At 42.8% G+C, this 18202-nt stretch overlaps 1 protein-coding gene across 2 annotated transcripts; it reads left to right on the top strand.

Moving 5' to 3' along the window:
* The first annotated feature begins 589 nt into the window (after positions 1-589).
* pkp3b (plakophilin 3b) lies at positions 590-16495 on the top strand. Of its 2 annotated transcripts, XM_064991987.1 has the most exons (14): positions 590-683; positions 2105-2282; positions 5128-5216; positions 5648-6324; positions 6468-6591; positions 6828-7032; positions 11982-12156; positions 12258-12375; positions 12770-12934; positions 13095-13277; positions 13421-13574; positions 13732-13927; positions 14044-14131; positions 15760-16495. In XM_064991987.1, exons 1-14 carry the CDS (start codon positions 678-680, stop codon positions 15799-15801), a joined length of 2400 nt encoding a protein of 799 aa, XP_064848059.1. In that variant the 5' UTR covers positions 590-677; the 3' UTR covers positions 15802-16495. The 2 variants fall into 2 exon arrangements, with proteins under 2 accessions (XP_064848059.1, XP_064848055.1); XM_064991983.1 differs by lacking the exon at positions 590-683 and having other exon boundaries at positions 1877-2282.
* The last annotated feature ends 1707 nt before the right edge of the window (positions 16496-18202 follow it).

Raw genomic sequence — 18202 nt, 5'->3', positions numbered from 1 at the left:
TGTGTGTATAAGGTAGTAGTTTTGGAATTGTTAGGTTAGATTACTCGTTGGTTATTACTGCATTGTCGGAACTAGAAGCACAAGCATTTCGCTAAACTTGCATTAACATCTGTTAACCATGTGTATGTGACAAATAAAATTTGATTTGATTTGATTTAATGACATACAGTAAAGACTATGCTAAGTTCAACCAAAGTGTTCAACACTTTTACCCCTTTGGTCCAACCCTCTGATGTCACCACACACTCAAACAAAATCTTCACCAAACAGAACCAGTACACTGACATCAAACCCATTGATATCACCATAACAATTTTGGGCCCTGACAGTTAGTGATTCATTTTGACACATTCAGGTAAAATATGTTCTCATATCTTCACCTCTAACCTAGCCTATGCTCTTTGACTCAACTTTCTCTCTGTCTTTATCACTCTCCCATACTCCCATCTTCATCTACGTTGGGCCAGGGTGTGGAGTATTAGGGAAGGGTTACGTCAGGGGTGAGCCCTCAGAGCTCGGCACTCCTTAGTCTAAAACCACCGCCTCCCTAAAAGAGCTGAGATTTCAGGGAAAGAGAACAGACGGACGAGAGATAACTGAAGAGGACAGAGAGAAGGAATACTGAAAGAATACAGAAAATATTTGAAACACTCTGGCAAAGGATAATAAAACCTATTATGATGGTGAGTCCCTTAATCTGACTATGTTGGGGTGATTGGATTATCTGATGGGATAATGATACATGTAAACCTTTTGAGTATCCTATTGTATCTTGCACCACGCACTACCATGTACAGCACCTACATTAGGTACCTAAAACTGGGCATGAGTCAAAGATGGTAAGATATACAATGTTGGTTCAGAAGGAGATGACATGGTCTCAAATGGGGCGGCAGGTAGTGGTTAAAGCGTTGGAATAGTACCCGAAAGGTTGCATGATCAAATCCTCGAGCTGACATGGTAAAAATCTCATTCTGCCCCTGAACAAGGCAGTTAACCCACTGTTCCTAGGCCGTCATTGAAAATAACTGACATGCCTAGTTAAATAAAGATCCATTTTTTTTAAATTATGTCCTGTCTTTTCATAGCTAATTAATAGGCTAAATAACAACTTAGAATAATTTCACATCAATTCAGTAGTGAGGGAAAAACAAGATATTAAAGTATGCTGCCTGCCTTGGTTTAAAGCTAGAATCCTTCATTAAAACAAAAACAAAACGGTCACCGGGTCTGTGTTGTGGTAAAAGATCGAGGGATGGGCCTGGAGAAATGTAACCACTCTCAAATTCATAGACAAGTGCTATGGATGCAACGACTGACCATCCACGATCTCAAAATTATAGTTTTAAACACGTTTTGAGGCTATACAGTGTTTGTTTCCAGATTTATTTTGCATGTTACATACAATAAATTAAAATATGATTGAAATAGTTTTCATTCCAAACATTTTTCATTGTGTTCGTCAAAAAGCAGCTTCTCTGTGTTGAAATTGTGTGGGCGTACCCCAACAACAGAATGTTGTGGGCATATACCGGTCATTAAAAATCATGCCAGTAGACCGCTGATTAGCAAGCATTGAGATAGCCTACAACTTTGAGGTGGGGTTTTTGGAGTGTTTTATGCTTTGGCCACACGTACGAGTATACACGAGAATAGAATGAGTCAACAACATATGAGTTAACAAAATATGAACTTTTACACATTCGATTTTCACTGGAACAGTTGCTTTAATTTATGACCAAACATGTATGCTGCAACTAAGGTTTCCAGCTTTAATTGAAACATTCTCCAAGTGGCCAATGTGAGACTGCGTGACATCAAATAACTCCTCCTAGCGTTTGGCTCGAGGAGGCAAGCATCAGTTCAGAGAGAAGGTTGTCACTGACGGGAAAGAAGTGCAGCAGGGTGGTCTGCATTCCTTTGGGAATTATAGGAGTTGAATGCATGAGTCTGCCACTTTATACATAGGAGCTGGGCGTCATTTACACATAATAACGAATAGGGACTCTATTTGATTGTCAATTTTAAAGGATTGTTTCAATTTGCGGTTATCGCAATGAGTGCGACCGTTGCATCAGAGAGCTGCTTTCTGTCCGCCCTACAGCCCAACACCGCGGTCACCACTTATGCAGTCCCGTCCGATGTGCAGTTGGGACCGAGGGGTTCCATAATGGACGAGGTGGAAAGGGCTAAGAGGGTTCAACAACAAGTCCATCTGCGCCTCGCCGAAAAGAGGTCTTCATCCCTCACACGGCTGAACGGCTCGAACTGCATTTCCCCAGGTGGGCAACTTATTATACATTTTAGCCTGTGTCCTATTTTAGAAATGTGAGGCATTTGTTTTTCAACAAAAGAACAAACGAATTACCGGCTGTGTTTAGACCAGACCAAATACTCATTAAATTGTTCAATTACACCCTTAGGGAAGATGGCTCAACCGTACTCTTTCAACATAAGTCCAGTCCAAATTTACTATGATCCGTTTTCCTTTGATGTACAAAACATGGAAAAGGTAATTTTATCATTGGTAGCCTAAAGACTTGTCAATATTGATATATTGTTATTGTATTGTAATCAGTGAAACTAGTCCTTGTCTTGGCAGACTGGTCTTGCTGGTACCAGATGGGGTTAAGCGTTTATAGTGTGGTGTGAGTAGTCATATTAAGGTACGGCGGTTTCCCCTAAGACCACCTCCCCATCTAGGCTATATTACTCTCTCCTACATGCCATAAAAATGCAGCCCTGCAGGTATTTCATAACATGCAGGGGGCAAGGTAACACATCTGAGTGATCTGACAGATGGTTCTCACATCTGCAGTCATGGTGTCTACAGATGCTACGCCAAACCAGTAAAGCGTTCAATCTGTCTTGCCAGATGCCAAACTTTCACAGTAATTTTGTATATAAAAAGTTATTTATACACAGATGCTTTTACACAGAAGATGTGATATTCTGAAAAATCTGAACATTTAGTCACAGCCAGGAATTATCACTGCATGTGGCAATGAACCATATTATGTGAGTGACAGATTCCTTTTCATGGATTTGTCATTTGCGTCTTGGCTGTCACACCCAAGGCTTTAGATTTTAGCAGAAGTTTGATGCCTATACAGTATGAACAAGTAACAGTCACACGGCTCATAAGTGACAGAAGATAAACTCAGCTAATTATCGAAGAAAAGGTTAGTATTTAGTCTCTGAGCTTTTGATCCTTGTGCTGACTGATTTAACACTTAAGGGTTTAAAGATTATTTCATGCCCAATACTAATAGAAGGACAATTTAGCTGAATTCCTTAACATGGTTACACAGTTGGAGAATGTTTATTTTTTTAACACTAGAATGATATCATTAGGTAGCTAGTTTACTAGGCAATGTTTTGAGCATGTCCATTTCGGATAGTTGACACCTTATGACATAATTTCTTACAGGATTGGGGAGGAAAATGATGCACAATACAGTATAATATGATAAAGTATAATGGTAGTTTTGAACTGCTAGTCATGGTGGTTATTGATAACATAAAGCTCAGATTTAAAACAAATGGGACCCTCTGATGTATGGAACATTCCTGTCAACCCATTCAGCTCTTCAGAATGGGTTATCAGTAGCACCAAGCTGCTCAGCTCATGTTCTATTTTGGACAGGGTTGAGTGGGTTGGGTTGGATATTGTGGTCAGATGGCGTCTCAGAAAGAACTACGTGAAACCAACACATAAATCAGTCAGCTGCCTGTGTTTTGCAATGAGAAGGCAAACAACTTGAGTTGGGAAAACTATACTGTTAATTATAGTGCTGTTACAAACTGTAATTAAGATAGGTATTTTGATTGAAAACATACAGTGACAGTGGGCCTATTTCACTCAGCAGTGAAGTACTTCCCAACAATTGATCATATATTTGTGTGTGTGTGCGTGCGTGCGTGCGTGCGTGTGTGTGTGCGTGCATGCGAAACTCACAATTGAGGGGATATTGGGAATTTAATGCATAGTATTTGACAAAGGCTTATGTTATCGCAACTCCTATTCAAACTCAACAGGGGGCTATAGATAATACTGTCTCAAATGACTTACAACACCATATTATCACATTGTTGCCATGGTTATACAGTCAAAACATACAGTATTTGTATACACAGTAAGAAAAGTAGATTTTTATGACCTAATGTTCAGACCTAAAGGTAGAGTAACACTTGACCTGCAAAGTAGTGGACAGAGCTCAGCTCTCACACAGTGCAGAGACAACTTTGTGCATGCAGGGAATTAGTTTAACAAACCTCCCCTTTGTTTAGTTTTTTTTTATATCACTATTAAAGTTAATGAGTTAAGATATACATAAAAAGTCCAGTATTAATATCAGATTGAAGGGAGCGTCTATAGTCAGCGTAAATCAATGTTTCTGTAGCCGTGTCCTGTGAGTAAATAGACTCTCTTTTGACCAGAATTGTCCTGTTCAGTGTCAACACTCAGGCATGGAATCCTCCCACACAGTTCAGTTGGCCTCTCTCAACCCCTGCTGGGTCACTCTGCAAGGAGTCAGCCTCTCTGGGACATATCCACTCAGTTAACCCTCACTATACCATATTAGTTAAGCTATAGTGTCAGCATTACTTTCTAGTGGTCTTTATGTGTTTCGCTGGTCCAGTATGCAATGCCAGGGTCTGTTTTAATGCACTCTCTCACAAAACAAAGAATCTCCCAAAGGTATACTACCTTGCTTGCTTAGTCCAACATTATCCTGTCCTCAATGTTTTGATATCTCGGTACAGTGCAGCTCCAGTTTTAGGCTAATCCCCTCTAAAACATGAGGTATTGTGCAATATCTCCATGGGTGTGTGTTTACATTTCTACATGTTTGCTGCTTGTCTTGGTGTACAGCTGAGGCTGATATTGTTGTTGTTTTTCATGCACAAACATAGTAACCATGAGTCCAAATAGCAAAGCAAGTGGCAAGAAGCTAATCAGAGTCATCATTTGTTACACTTTTTTAGTAACAAGAACAAGTGCTTTGCAGGACAGGTTATTGCTTCATTAATATGTAATTATACTAACTGTGAAATTGTAATCTCAGGAGAAAGTTGTGGTTGCATTCTCTGTCTAAGACAAAGTCTTTCTCTATCCACATGTAGACCATGGTGGCACAATGAGATATAACACGTACAACCCCGGATTCAGCTCTAAGTCAATGGTGTATAACACAGGGAGTAGGACCATGAAGGTGAGTACTGTAGGACTTCATATTTTCTAATGTTCAGTTGTGTTTATTTTTGCCTTCATGATAATCCCTAATCTAAAAGCCCCAAAGTCCTGCTTTTCTAGCTGATTGCCATGCCACCTTTGTCCCTTATCTAAACCAGGAGAGATATGCGTTAAAAAAGTAAACTCCACAGTCCTACCACAGTGACACACTTCACAGCTGCACCCTCACAGCACATACATGCAGTATTTCACAGGATCCTACCATAACTATGTTTAGATGAGACACAGGAACAAAAATCTCTGTACAGGATTCTATTGCCCAAAGAGTCTAAAAACATCTTACCCATGACCTCATTTTTAGACTATACAGTTTGGCCAATGTTTGCTTTTTGGGGATTATTGTAGTGTAGATAGTTAAGTGTAACAGTGTCCTCTCTGTATGGCCTCTAGATGCCCCCGGTATCCCAGCAGTACTTGGGAGGTAGGTACTCGTCTCTCTCAGCGGTGGAGTTAGGACCCAGATACAGAATCAGCCAGCCTCCAGTCAACACTGGCTACCTCCACCATGACGACATCCAGCTGGGTGGCTACCAGACCAGCCGGACGAGGACCACCAGGTCCAGATCAGTTTGTCAGGCTGACCAAGAGGCAGTGGTCCAGGGTGTGGGAGGCCTGCTCACCCTGCGCCACCAGCGGCAAAACCCAGTGGCCAGCTGGGTGGCCCGTGATGGCTTGGCCACAGAGTTCCACGCCTACCATGGTGGAGGTATACCTGCCCCAGCAACGATGAGGCGCACACTCAGTGGAACCCTGGCAGGAGGTGGTAGCGGTGGGTGGAAAGAGGCGGAGCTAGTTTACCAGCACTCCTACAAAGGCCCCGCCCACCGTACCATTAGTCGCATCAACAACAGACAACAGCAGCAGCAACATCTGAGCTCAGCGTCGGGGCTGCAGCAGTGGCAGCAGGTGTCTGGCGGGGGCGGTGGCAGTGTGTACGGAGGCTGGGGGCAGTACCAGAACTCCCTGCCCCGACCGGCCTCCTTAAACAGCATGAAGAGTATGGGGAAAGGCATGGACGTGCCTGATGGGGGCAGGGATTCAGCTGACAGCAACGAGAAACTCGGAGGGTGAGAGATGCATGGACTGTTAAAATCTCCTGGAATATCAAACGAACAAACTTAGCCCTAGGTATATTCTGTTCTTCTTACATAACTGTTATAGGCTTCAGATTAACCTCACTCTCCTTTGTCTTCCTGGTGTTTGTGGACAGAATGCACAGTTTAGACATGCCCACCGCGGTCAACTACCTCTCCATGTCCGACACAGCCATGCAGGTGCTGGGAGCAGCCTACATCCAGCACCAATGTTACCATAGCAGTGATGCCAAGAACCAGGTAACAGATCCTTCTCAATAAAAATAGCCATATACAGTAACATACTTCATTGCCCAAAATAGAATTTACAGCCCTACAGTTTAAACTAAACTGAGTTCTCCGTGCTCTTATCAAAAATGCCATTGTAATATAGAATTTGTTGTCTTGTTATGGCTTAGTAAGTCAGCCTGATAGTCATATAGACTAGTCAGTCATCCACCTGTCTGTCTCCCCCTGACCCGCCCTGTCGACAACAGGTGCGTCTGCTGAAGGGTGTCCCAGCCCTGGTGCAGCTCTTCAGCAGTGACAGCCAGGAGGTCCAGCGCTACGCTACAGGCGCTACACGCAACCTCATCTATGAGAACATGGACAACAAGGCGGCCCTCATTGAGGCTGGGGGAGTAGCCAAGCTCATCGGTGTCTTGAAAGAACCAGATGAGGAGCTTCGCAAGAACATTACTGGTAAGATCATCTATATGCTTTAACAATCAGCTTGGATCTCAAACCAAGTTACAATTTTAAAGTTCAAGGAAATACTGTCAATATGAGAGCAACAAAAGCAAAATAGTCAACGTGCCGTGAGGTGAGCAGAAGAAGCATACAGTATATTGTCACCAATCAGAGATTCAAGTAATCACTTTCTTTCAAGTAGAGTCCAACATAAAGTTAATAAAGTTCAAATCCCAAATAGAATCCCAACCAAAATAATATATTTTTAGTAGTGATGGGCACCGATATGGAAAATCTATATATCAATGCCATTTGCTTTTTTCTAACCGATATCAATATTATATCATTTTATGAATAACATAGCTACTGTGTGAATGTTATATTTTCTGTTTACTTCTATGGCTTTGAGAAGTACAGACAACTGCTTGCTGTGTGAATGTTCTAGGGGCCTAACCTACCCAACCACTTTGGATACAATGAAAAGCCAATTGATGCCCCATCCGCAGGCAGTTATGTTGTGCTTGCAGAAATAGTCATGTATGTTTTTTTGTGTTTTTTTTACATAATTGTGTAAGGTAACAGCAATCATAATTCAATTTGATATCAATATAGGTTTTTCAATATTGTTGCCCACCACAAATGTTTAGGCTATATATTTTTTTATCATTCACGTGCTGAAGAGTCTGTCAAATATAACAGCCTAATTGTAGTCTGTAGAGATAGAATCTGTCTGTACACAGGTTGAGCATGTGGACCGGTAGTAACTATGTAATAGAGGTTCCCTTAGTAAGTGGGTCAAGCTGGGAATGAAGAATTCCCTGTAACCTGAGGACACTCAAATCCCTCAGCCCATTGAAAGGGGCAGCCTAATTTCACAGCAGTCTCTTGTGCTTTGTTCATGCTTGGCTGCCTCCTCCTCTGAGTAATAGTCCTTGAAATTCCTGGACCCTGTATGTATTTGAACCCTCCCCTGTGTCAACTGCACTTCACAGAGAGAGAGAGAGAGAGGGCCGTGCTGCTCTGATCAGTTGATTGGAGGGTATATGGAGCCACTGACCTTTCATTGGCTAATACGATAACGGAGTAGCTGTGGATCCGACTTCTCTGGACCCCACTTCCCGACCGCTAAAGGTCCGAAGCTTCTGCGAATGTGCAGAATTCTCTACTTTACGCACAGCAGTCTCTGCTCCACTGTTAGGCTGCCCAGAGAACAAAGTAGTCTGGGGAATCAATGTCTGCAACGTCACATAATGCTAGTATTCTACATAACAGAACTGAATATAATAGCATAGTATAACGTTACTGTAAGACAAAAAAATAATAAAACATTTCATGTGAGATTTTAGGATGATTGTGCAAATGGTTGGATTTTTCTCTCATGTGGCCAAAACTCAGCAATGCGCACCACTAGGCAAAATATGTGCTTTGATAAAAACTAAACACAGGTTAGTGCTACAGTTTGTTAACACCATCTGCTAAAATATTTGCTCACTGTACATAATTGAAAACAACACTGTAGGCTTGCTTCTTCACTGTTTAGCTCAAGAAGATCTACAGTTGAAGTTGGAAGTTTAAATACACTTAGGTTGGAGTTATTAAAACGTATTTTTCAACCACTCCACAAATTTCTTGTTAACAAACTATAGTTTTGGCATCTACTTTGTGCATGACACAAGTATTTTTTCCAACAATTGTTTACAGACAGATTATTTCATTTATAATTCGCTGTATCACAATTCCAGTGGGTCAGAAGTTTACATACACTAAGTTGACAGTGCCTTTAAACAGCTTGGAAAATTCTAGAAAATTATGTCATGGTTTAGAAGCTTCTGATATGCTAATTGACATCATCTGAGTAAATTGGAGGTGTACCTGTATATGTATTTCAAGGCCTACCTTCAAACTCAGTGCTTCTTTGCTTGACATCATGGGAAAATCAAAAGAAATCTGCCAAGACCTCAGAAAAACAATTGTAGACCTCCATAAGTCTGTTTCATCCTTGGGAGCAATTTCCAAACGCCTGAAGGTACCACATTTATCTGTACAAACAATAGTACGCAAGTATAAACACCATGGGACCTCACAGCCGTCATACCGCTCAGGAGGGAGACGCGTTCTGTCTCCTAGAGATGAACGTACTTTGGTGCGAAAAGTGCAAATCAATCCCAGAACAACAGCAAAGTGTTATGAGGAGCAGCACAGGGGAACCCAAGAGCAGACTTAGACTAGGACACAGAGATGAATGAACCAAGGTATTTAGTGTAACACAGGGAGATATGGAGTGCAGATCTGGGGAAGCTTGGATGAGTTGTAGGAAACCAGATGTGGAGGCTGAGGTTGGAGAGTGATGGGTTGGGACAGGGTCAACAGGTCCGGAGGGGAGTCCAGAACAGGGTAGCAGGGTGGTGAGATGTGGAACAGGAGACAGGAGCCAGAGTCAGAGCGGCAAAACTGCAGTTAGAAGATAAACATCGTCAAGCAGGGAAACAGGTACAGCAGGGAAACAGGAGCTTGAATAATAATAAAGGCTAGAAGCATAAAGTGACTGAGCAGAGATTACGATCTGACAGAGTGGAAGTCTTGATAATGGAACGAGTTGCAGCTGATAGGGATCTGATCTGACTCCAGCACACTTGTCTCCAACCACAGAATCACACACAAACAGAAAGGGAGGGGGAGAGAGAAAGAGTGTACTGGGGGAATGGCTGCAGGTCAAGCAGACACCTGATGACCACTAGGGGGTGTGGCAGGAGCAGATGTGACAGTACCCCCCCCCCCCTCCTGGCAGAGGCATGAAGAACAGACTGGTCCCTCCTCCAGGTGCAATGACAACAGCTCCTGTGGTCCTGGCTTGAGTTACCGTAAGATGGAGGAAGGCCAGTGACGAAGTCCTGAGCCATGTGTGACCAGGGCAGCTGGGTATGGGAAGAGGTCGAAGCCGACTGGATGTAGGTTTGATGGAGGTTTTGTTCCCGCACAGACCGAGCAGGCTGAGATGAATTCCCGAGCGTCTCTCACGATGGTGGGCCACCAAAATCACTGTCACGTCTGCTCCCGCTCATCCCTCGGCTGCCCTGCAACACGCACTCCTGTCATCATTTACGCACACCTGCCTTCCCTCGTCACGCGCATCAGTGATATTGGACTCACTCATCATCTGTTTATTACCTCCCCTATATTTATCAGTTTCCCTGCTCTGTTCCCTGCTGATGCATTGATTGTTTTTGTCTTTGTTTTGTATGCTGACGCTGTTCCTGTCTCGTTCCATGTCCGTTCTATATTAAATGTTTGACTCTCCGTACCTGCTTCGTCTCTCCAGCGTCATTCCATGTGACACAAAGGACCTTGTGAAGATGCTGGAGGAAACAGGTACAAAAGTATCTATATCCACAGTAAAACGACTCCTTTATCGACATAACCTGAAAGGCCGTACCGCAAGGAAGAAGCCGCTGCTCCAAAACCACTATAGAAAAGCCAGACTACGGGTTTGCAACTGCACATGGGGACAAAGATCATACTTTTTGGAGAAATGTCCTCTGGTCTGATGAAACAAAAATAGAACTGTTTGGTCATAATGACCATCATTATGTTTGGAGGAAAAAGGGGAGGCTTGGAAGCCGAAGAACACCATCCCAACCGTGAAGCACGGGGGTGGCAGCATCATGTTGTGGGGGTGCTTTGCTGCAGGAGGGACTGGTGCCCTTCACAAAATAGATGTCATCATGACAAGGAAAATGATGTGGATATATTGAAGCAACATCTCAAGACATCAGTCAGTAAGTTAAAGCTTGGTCGCAAATGGGTCTTCCAAATGGACAATGACCCCAAGCATACTTCCAAAGTTGTGGGAAAATGCCTTAAGGACAACAAAGTGGCCATCACAAAGCCCTGACCTCACTCCTATAGAAATCTTTGGGCAGAACTGAAAAAGTGTGTGCGAGCAAGGAGGCCTACAAACTGGACTCAGTTACACCATCTCTGTCAGGAGGAATGGGCCAAAATCCACCCAACTTATTGTGGGAAGCTTGTGGAAGGCTACCCGAAACGTTTGACCGAAGTTAAACAATTTTAAGGCAATGCTACCAAATAGTAATTGAGTGTATGAAAACTTCTGACCTACTGGGAATGTGATGAAAGAAATAAAAGCTGAAATAAATCATTCTCTCTACTATTATTCTGACATTTCATTTTCTTAAAATAAAGTGGTGATCCTCACTGACCTAAAACAGGGCATTTTACTAGGATTACATGTCAGGAATTGTGAAAAACTGAGTTTAAATGTATTTGGCTAAGGTGTATGTAAACTTCTGACTTCAGCTATGCATATCCCCATGAATTGGATTGAGATCAAATGGTTGGCATGCAGACGCTGCATGGCATTTCGCCTGTGAACTTCACCTGTAAAATAATTATAATTCACGACTGACAGTGAGAAAAGTGAAGGGAGGGTGACCACAAAACCTGGTGAGTAAAGTAGAGGTAAAGAAACACACGAGCAGAACGTGATTGGGATCTTCAGCGCTGGGGGAAAAGGATCCAGGGGGGATGGGGCGGAATTACCTACGGATCTGTTTACTTCAGTTTATTTGAGTAAATACTGTCTAAAAACTTTTTTTTCTTAAAACTGCATTGTTGGCTAAGAGCTTCTAAGTAAGCATTTCACTGTAAGGTCTACCTACACCTGTTGTATTCGGCGCATGTGACAAAATAACACTTGATTTGATATTGATACATCATATATTATTTATTGGCCACATTGAAAATAGAAAATAGGATTCCCAGGGTTTACTTTGGAATCATATGACATGAATCCCACTGTGATACTAGTGACTATTTAGACCTATTGAAGTTAAATCATTTGGATGTCAGGTTATCAGCACACACTCCTGGTCATAGAGGCTGTTTTTTGTATCCGACAGAGTGGTTCAATAAACCCTCTCTCTCCTCTGTCTGTCCTGCAGGTATTCTGTGGAACATGTCCTCTAAGGACAGTCTGAAGGAGAAGTTGGCCAGAGAGACATTGAGTGAGCTCACAGAGAGGGTGCTGGTGCCCCTGTGCAGTGGTGGAGATTCAGAGCTGATCCGTCAGAGTCCATCTGAGGCAGACATCTTCTACAACACCACAGGCTGCCTGAGGTAGCTATACTTATCTGCCTACATGTTGTATACATACACACTGTACACGGACTGATACATGTACTGTATACAACTTCTCTGTACTCTCTTCCTCTGTTCAGGAACCTGAGCTCAGTGAATGAGAGGACGAGGCAGCAGATGAGAGACATGCGAGGGCTGGTGGACTCGCTGGTGGCCTACATCCAGAACTCCCTTCAGGATGAGAAAGCAGAGGACAAAGTACGCCTCAACTGTTCTACTTATGTCACATTATTGTCTGTTTCTTTCACAACTTGATTATTTTTCTGGGCATGTTCTTTCAGGTCAAAACCTTTCCCCTGATTTAATATCTCATTTGATTTGATCTCATATACTACAGTCTTCAGCAACTCATAGGTTCAGCTGGAGTATAGTGAGAGCTAATCATTGTATATGTACAGTTTGTCATTAGTGTTACTGTTTGTATCATCTACCAGACAGCCAGACTGGTCATGCTGTGGCCTATCTGCTGTATGTAATGCAGGCTGCTTTGAGAGACACAATGGCCACCTATGTTTCCGTCTCACCCTCTCCTCACCCCTTCTCTCTCTTTCTCTCTCTTCCCCCCTCCCTCGATCTTTGTCTGTGCCTGCAGGGTGTAGAGAATGCAGTGTGTGTCCTGAGGAACCTGTCTTATCAGCTGTACAGTGAGATCCCTCCCTCAACCCTACTGCGACTGGAGGGGCCTACGCGGGCCAGAGCCACTACTGAGACTGAGTCCATTGGCTGTTTCACCCCACAGAGCAAGAAGGCAAAGGAGGTAGGTGTCATTTACCCAAGGCAAACCCAAAGGAAATATCAAATTACGGCTGAACTTCAAGACACTGAAACATTATACAGTATGTCGTCATACAATCCTGATGGACATGGGACCATGATATGTTTTTTCTGTAATTAATCTATTCCCCTGATCTCTATAGCGACAGAACCAGGAACTGTCCACCTTCTCAGAGGTGGCTAAGCAGCCAAAGGGGGCGGAGTGGCTGTGGCACCCCCAGGTGGTGGGGCTGTATAACCGCGTGCTTCAGCACTATGAGACCAACACGGCAACACGAGAGGCTGCAGCAGGGGCCCTGCAGAACATCACAGCCGGAGAGACCAGGGTAGGTCCCACTCCTCTCCCCCACGAGCTGACCTAGCCATCACTTTCACCGTGACAGGCTACGTATGCTTCATTCACATTTACAGTTCAACTGAAAATGTACTCAACACTAGTGTTGAATTCCTCTTCCTCCTTGTGTATCAGTGGGCGTCAGTGCTGAGTTGGGTGGCTTTAGAGCAGGAGCGAATGCTGCCTGTGGTGCTGGACCTCCTGCAGACACAAAGCGACCAGGAGATGCGTTCCCTCACTGGCCTCCTGAGGAACCTGTCCCGACACAGCAGAAACAAGGACGACATGGGTGAGACACAACCCCCAGTACCCCACACTGTTCATTTCTACCTCTGTCTCTCCTGCCCTCAACCTTGTATCCATCCATTCCATGCATATTAATCACAGTAATTCCCCTTATAAGGAGACTTTAAAGAATGGCTACTTCTCTCCCTTCTGACCTCCAGCTACGAAGGTAGTGAACATTCTGGTGACCAAGCTCCCCAGTGATGGCCACCAGAAGGAACCATCCAGTGAAGTGGTGGTCAACATATGTGGGACCCTCAATAACCTGGTTGCAGGCAGCTCACTAGCAGCGAGAGACATCGCCTTCTTTGATGGACTCCCCAAACTTGTTGCAATTAAGTCTTCCCACGACAACAGGTTAGTGAATCTTGTCTCTCAGTGTTCTTGGTTTTGTTATTCATTGTGTCTGCTTTTTATTTCCAATTTCCTGTCTGGCTCCTGTTGTGTTTGACTGTGTTTTTCTCCTACTATAGCTCAGGGAAGCTGAAGGCTGCCAAGGCTGCTTCCACAGTACTCTTCAACATGTTCCAGTACAACAAGCTGCATAAAGATTATAAACAGGTGAGGCTAACACCATTTAACATAGACATTGTGATAGATGAGCTTGGAGAGCAGGAAACGGGGGGGTCGTTTGGCCTCTTCCATTGTGTATGGCCTTCTAACCTCTTGTCTTGGTCCAGATGGTTCTTTGTTTTCTTTATGGCCTCTAACGGTTAGTCTAACTCTTTTTTTAATCAGTTCTAAGAATTCTCCCCTCCCCCTTCCCTGGATCGACTGATATCCCCCATAATTCTTTGGCACAGCAAATATAAATATTTTCACTAAAGCTGTTAGTTATTACATTTTCATGGAAGTTAATTTTTCTTGTGGCCCTTAGGAATCCTTATTCTGTGCAGGTACTACAGTTATCAGTTCAAGTTTATACAATCTCGTTATCTGTTACCGGTTATATATTTAGACTATCTTTTATATCATGGTTTTCTTTGCTTGAGTTGTTTTGGTGTTTATTAAACAGGACCAGTAAAACACCTTGGTTTAGTGGTTGGCAACTGGACAGTCCTCTTCTTTGTGCTATAGTACTACTTGAGTTTGTAGTGCAGTGTCTTGTGTTTCCTTGGATGGTCAGTTAAATGGTATGTTTGGAATCTGGCAGTGGAATGGGAGCAGCCATTGATTGTCTCTTGCAAGATAACGGCTGTCTGTTTTTTCTCTGTGCTAAATATCAATCTTCAGTTGACACTTGTAAACACTGTTTGTCACTTCTATGTGCCCTCTTCACACTGTAGAATATTTAGGCCTGTTTACTAGGGCCGGAACGATACCAGAATCGGGAAAAATTGTCATAAGACTGTTCTCTCTACCTCACGACAAGTGGTACAAGAGCTTCTGGGACCAAAAGGCTCCTGAACATCTTCTACCCCCAAACCATAAGATTGCTGAACAGTTACTATAATGGCTACCCGGACTATTTACATTGACACCTTTATTCAAAAAATAATAATTGCACTACCTACATCAGTGGAGGCTGCTGAGGGGAGGATGGCTCATTATAATGGCTGAAATGGATCCAATGGAATGGTAGCAACCATATGGAAACCATGTTTGATGTGTTTGACACCATTCCATTGACTCCATTCCAGCCATTACTATGAGCCGTCCTCCCCTCAGCAGCCTCCACTGGCCTGCATGTACCTCTGCCCATTGACTTCGTACCGATACTCCTTATGTTCTTTTATGGTGTTACTGTTTTCCTTTTTTTATTTAGCAATCTTTTTTTTGTCATTTTTAACTGCATTGTTGGGAAAGGGCTCGTAGGTAAACATTTCACTGTAAATACCTGTTGTATTCGGGCATGTGACAAATAACATTTGATTAGATTTTTTGATTTGATACTTTTTAGTATCGTGGCAAGAAAACAAAAAAAGTGGATTTAACTTCTTTAGCCCTAATGTTGGAAACAAACATCAGGATGTTGTCATCCAGTCACATGCATTGATTTACCAAGCTATATCACACACTATTTCACATACAGCAGGTTTTTAAAGGAGCAAAGAGTTTGATCTGCTTCGTGTTTTCATTTTTGCCATGGAACAAAATATTGTGATACTGGTATAGTCCTGGGCCTACTATTTACCCTTTCTAAAAACAGACTGCTCTATCTAAGTGGCCTTCTCCCTTGTGTTTTACAGAAAGGGTTCACGAGGTGTGACTTCACCGACACGGCCATTTAGAGCAGACTGCTTGGTCCTTTTACTGGATTGATATTCTGGACCTGCTGGTCGAGCCAGCAGGAGGACCCCCACAATGAACCTGACACATCTGCTCTCAAATGGATGCATTGATGGAACCAGAATAATTCTGAGGAATGTATTTACCGAATGTATTTAAGGACGGAGGAGAAGCAGCTTTTCTTTACTCAATATTTTTTAGATTTTATCACATTTTATTGGTCTTTCAAAATGGACTGCTTTACCAGCTTAATATTTGTATTGTCATGAGAGTGTTTTGGATGACTGAGGAATCTTCACTTCAGGACGGTGTGTGTGCGTGTGCGTGGTGCATGCCTGTGTCTGAATGTTTGGACTTAGTGGACTCGTACTGTAAAAGGCATTGGATGCCTCTTTTCATCTCTGGTACCATATGGGCTCAACTTGCCATTCCTACAGACATTCTGTGTATACAATCCTCTATATTGTTAGTTCTACAGTACATGGATGCTTCACTGAAAGACAAGATACAGGCTGGGTGCCCTCCAAACTCCCCATTGAACTAATAATCACCAGAGCAATTTAAAGAGACCCTGCTTTTAATCACCCCAGTCTCCACTTCATGGTAATACAATGTTTTCCTGTTCTATCCAAGGATGCTTTTCTGTGCTTATTTTCACCCCAAATAACTAACAATAAACAGCATCTGACATGACCAGACAGTTGTCCCCAGTGTGTCCTTTAAGAATGAAAATAAACTTCTCATTATCTTACCCCTCCCTCACATATCTGTGCTACATTGTTTGGGCAGCAGGTAGCCTAGTGGTTAGAGTGTTGGGCCAGTAACCGAAAGGTTGCTCGATCAAATCCCTGAGCTGACAAGGTAAAAATCTTCCCCTGAACAAGGCAGTTAACGTACTGTTCCTAGGCTGTCATTATAAATAAGAATTTGTTCTTGACTTGCCTAGTTAAATAAAAAAATAATATAATAATAATGGTTACTAATCGTAAACGTTCCCTGCCTCTGAAATTCACTCACCCTTGTGTCATTTATGACTAAGAAACAATTTGTAAAAATGACGCCTAAATAAAGTGCTGATTATGAAAGCAGACTTTACAGTACTACCCACTTTACAGTACTACCCACTTTACAGTACTACACACTTTACAGTACTACCCACTTTACAGTACTACCCACTTTACAGTACTACCCACTTTACAGTACTACCCACTTTACAGTACTACCCAGATGTATGTCTGAGTGAAGCATAGACGAGTTGGAGGTGTCTGATACAACCCAACTCTGAGACCACTGCACACACAGGCCATTACTTCTCTGCATTATTCATCTACATGGGCTAGCTCCGACTGTATTAGGTTACAGTATGTGAGGTGTTAGGTTACAGTATGTGAGTTGAATTGCTTCTCATAAGTAATAGTTCAATTTAAATGATTTGGCATGATACATGATTGCATTCTAAAGATACAATCAAACTCAAGGGAACTTCTGTTTTCACTTTTTTTACTTGGTAAGTTGAGTTACATGCACATAGTACGGAGTTTCCTCTGAAGCATTTGGGCTCCCTGTACTCTGCCTTCTCTTGTGGGAGGAATTGTTCTCATTGGCGGCAGGCCAAACAGGGCGTGTTTAAGTTTACAGATACTGTTCCTCAGTCTGGCAGCACACTATGAGGTATGAACTGTGGTGAGAGGGTAAGGTTCTCCGGGAAGTCATGGGAAATGGTGGGGGAGTAAAAAGACCAGATGAATAGCAAAGACACAGGCTAACAACCCTCTTTATAAAGGGAATGGGGAAAGCCTTGGAATGCAGACAGTAGGATCTGGCTTGGTTTTTATCTCCTCTGAGATCAGAGTCAGCAGAGAGAGACCAGAGAGAGTCAGCAGTGAGGGGCTTAGAGAGTTTTAGTGAGAAACAAAAGTTAAGAATAGAGAAAGGAAGATTGTGATGAATTGTTCAACCATGAGTTAGTCTGATATGTCCACACAAACATGCCGTTTTTAAAATAAGAATAGTATTTTATATGCTGTGTTACGTTAGTATTTCTGCAACCTCACTGAATGCATTCCAGATATGAAGTGAACCCACTAAGAGGATTTAAGTTATTGGAACACTGAGAATATTTTTGGTTTAACTCTAATAGAGGGGAGGAACTCTCAATGAAATGACAGGCAAAGGGACATGGATAGAATAGTTTTATCTACAATAAGATGACATGTAGTTAGGAACTGCTTTTAGCAGACCATGTAGATGAGCCCTTTAATTTCACTTCACCAAAACTGTTTACACAAGGTAGGTTATGTAGTTTAGTGCTGTATATAACTTTGGGCTGGAGGAGAGAAGACCACTCTGCCCCCTTGTGGTATACAGACATTATGGTCCTACAGGGTTGTTTCATAGCAACCG

The sequence above is a fragment of the Oncorhynchus masou genome, chromosome 2 (genome assembly GCF_036934945.1).
Source record: "Oncorhynchus masou masou isolate Uvic2021 chromosome 2, UVic_Omas_1.1, whole genome shotgun sequence".
Taxonomy (NCBI): Eukaryota; Metazoa; Chordata; class Actinopteri; order Salmoniformes; family Salmonidae; genus Oncorhynchus; species Oncorhynchus masou.
This window is presented reverse-complemented; position numbering and strand designations above follow the sequence as displayed.

What these genes read in the sequence shown, in the direction of transcription:
- pkp3b (XM_064991983.1), top strand. Translation starts at nt 2,057, where the DNA reads ATGAGTGCGACCGTTGCATCAGAGAGCTGCTTTCTGTCCGCCCTACAG. An exon ending in TCACAGCCGGAGAGACCAGG is followed by an intron (nt 13,278 to 13,420) that starts GTAGGTCCCACT and finishes CTTGTGTATCAG; the next exon opens with TGGGCGTCAGTGCTGAGTTG. An exon ending in TGCATAAAGATTATAAACAG is followed by an intron (nt 14,132 to 15,759) that starts GTGAGGCTAACA and finishes TGTGTTTTACAG; the next exon opens with AAAGGGTTCACGAGGTGTGA.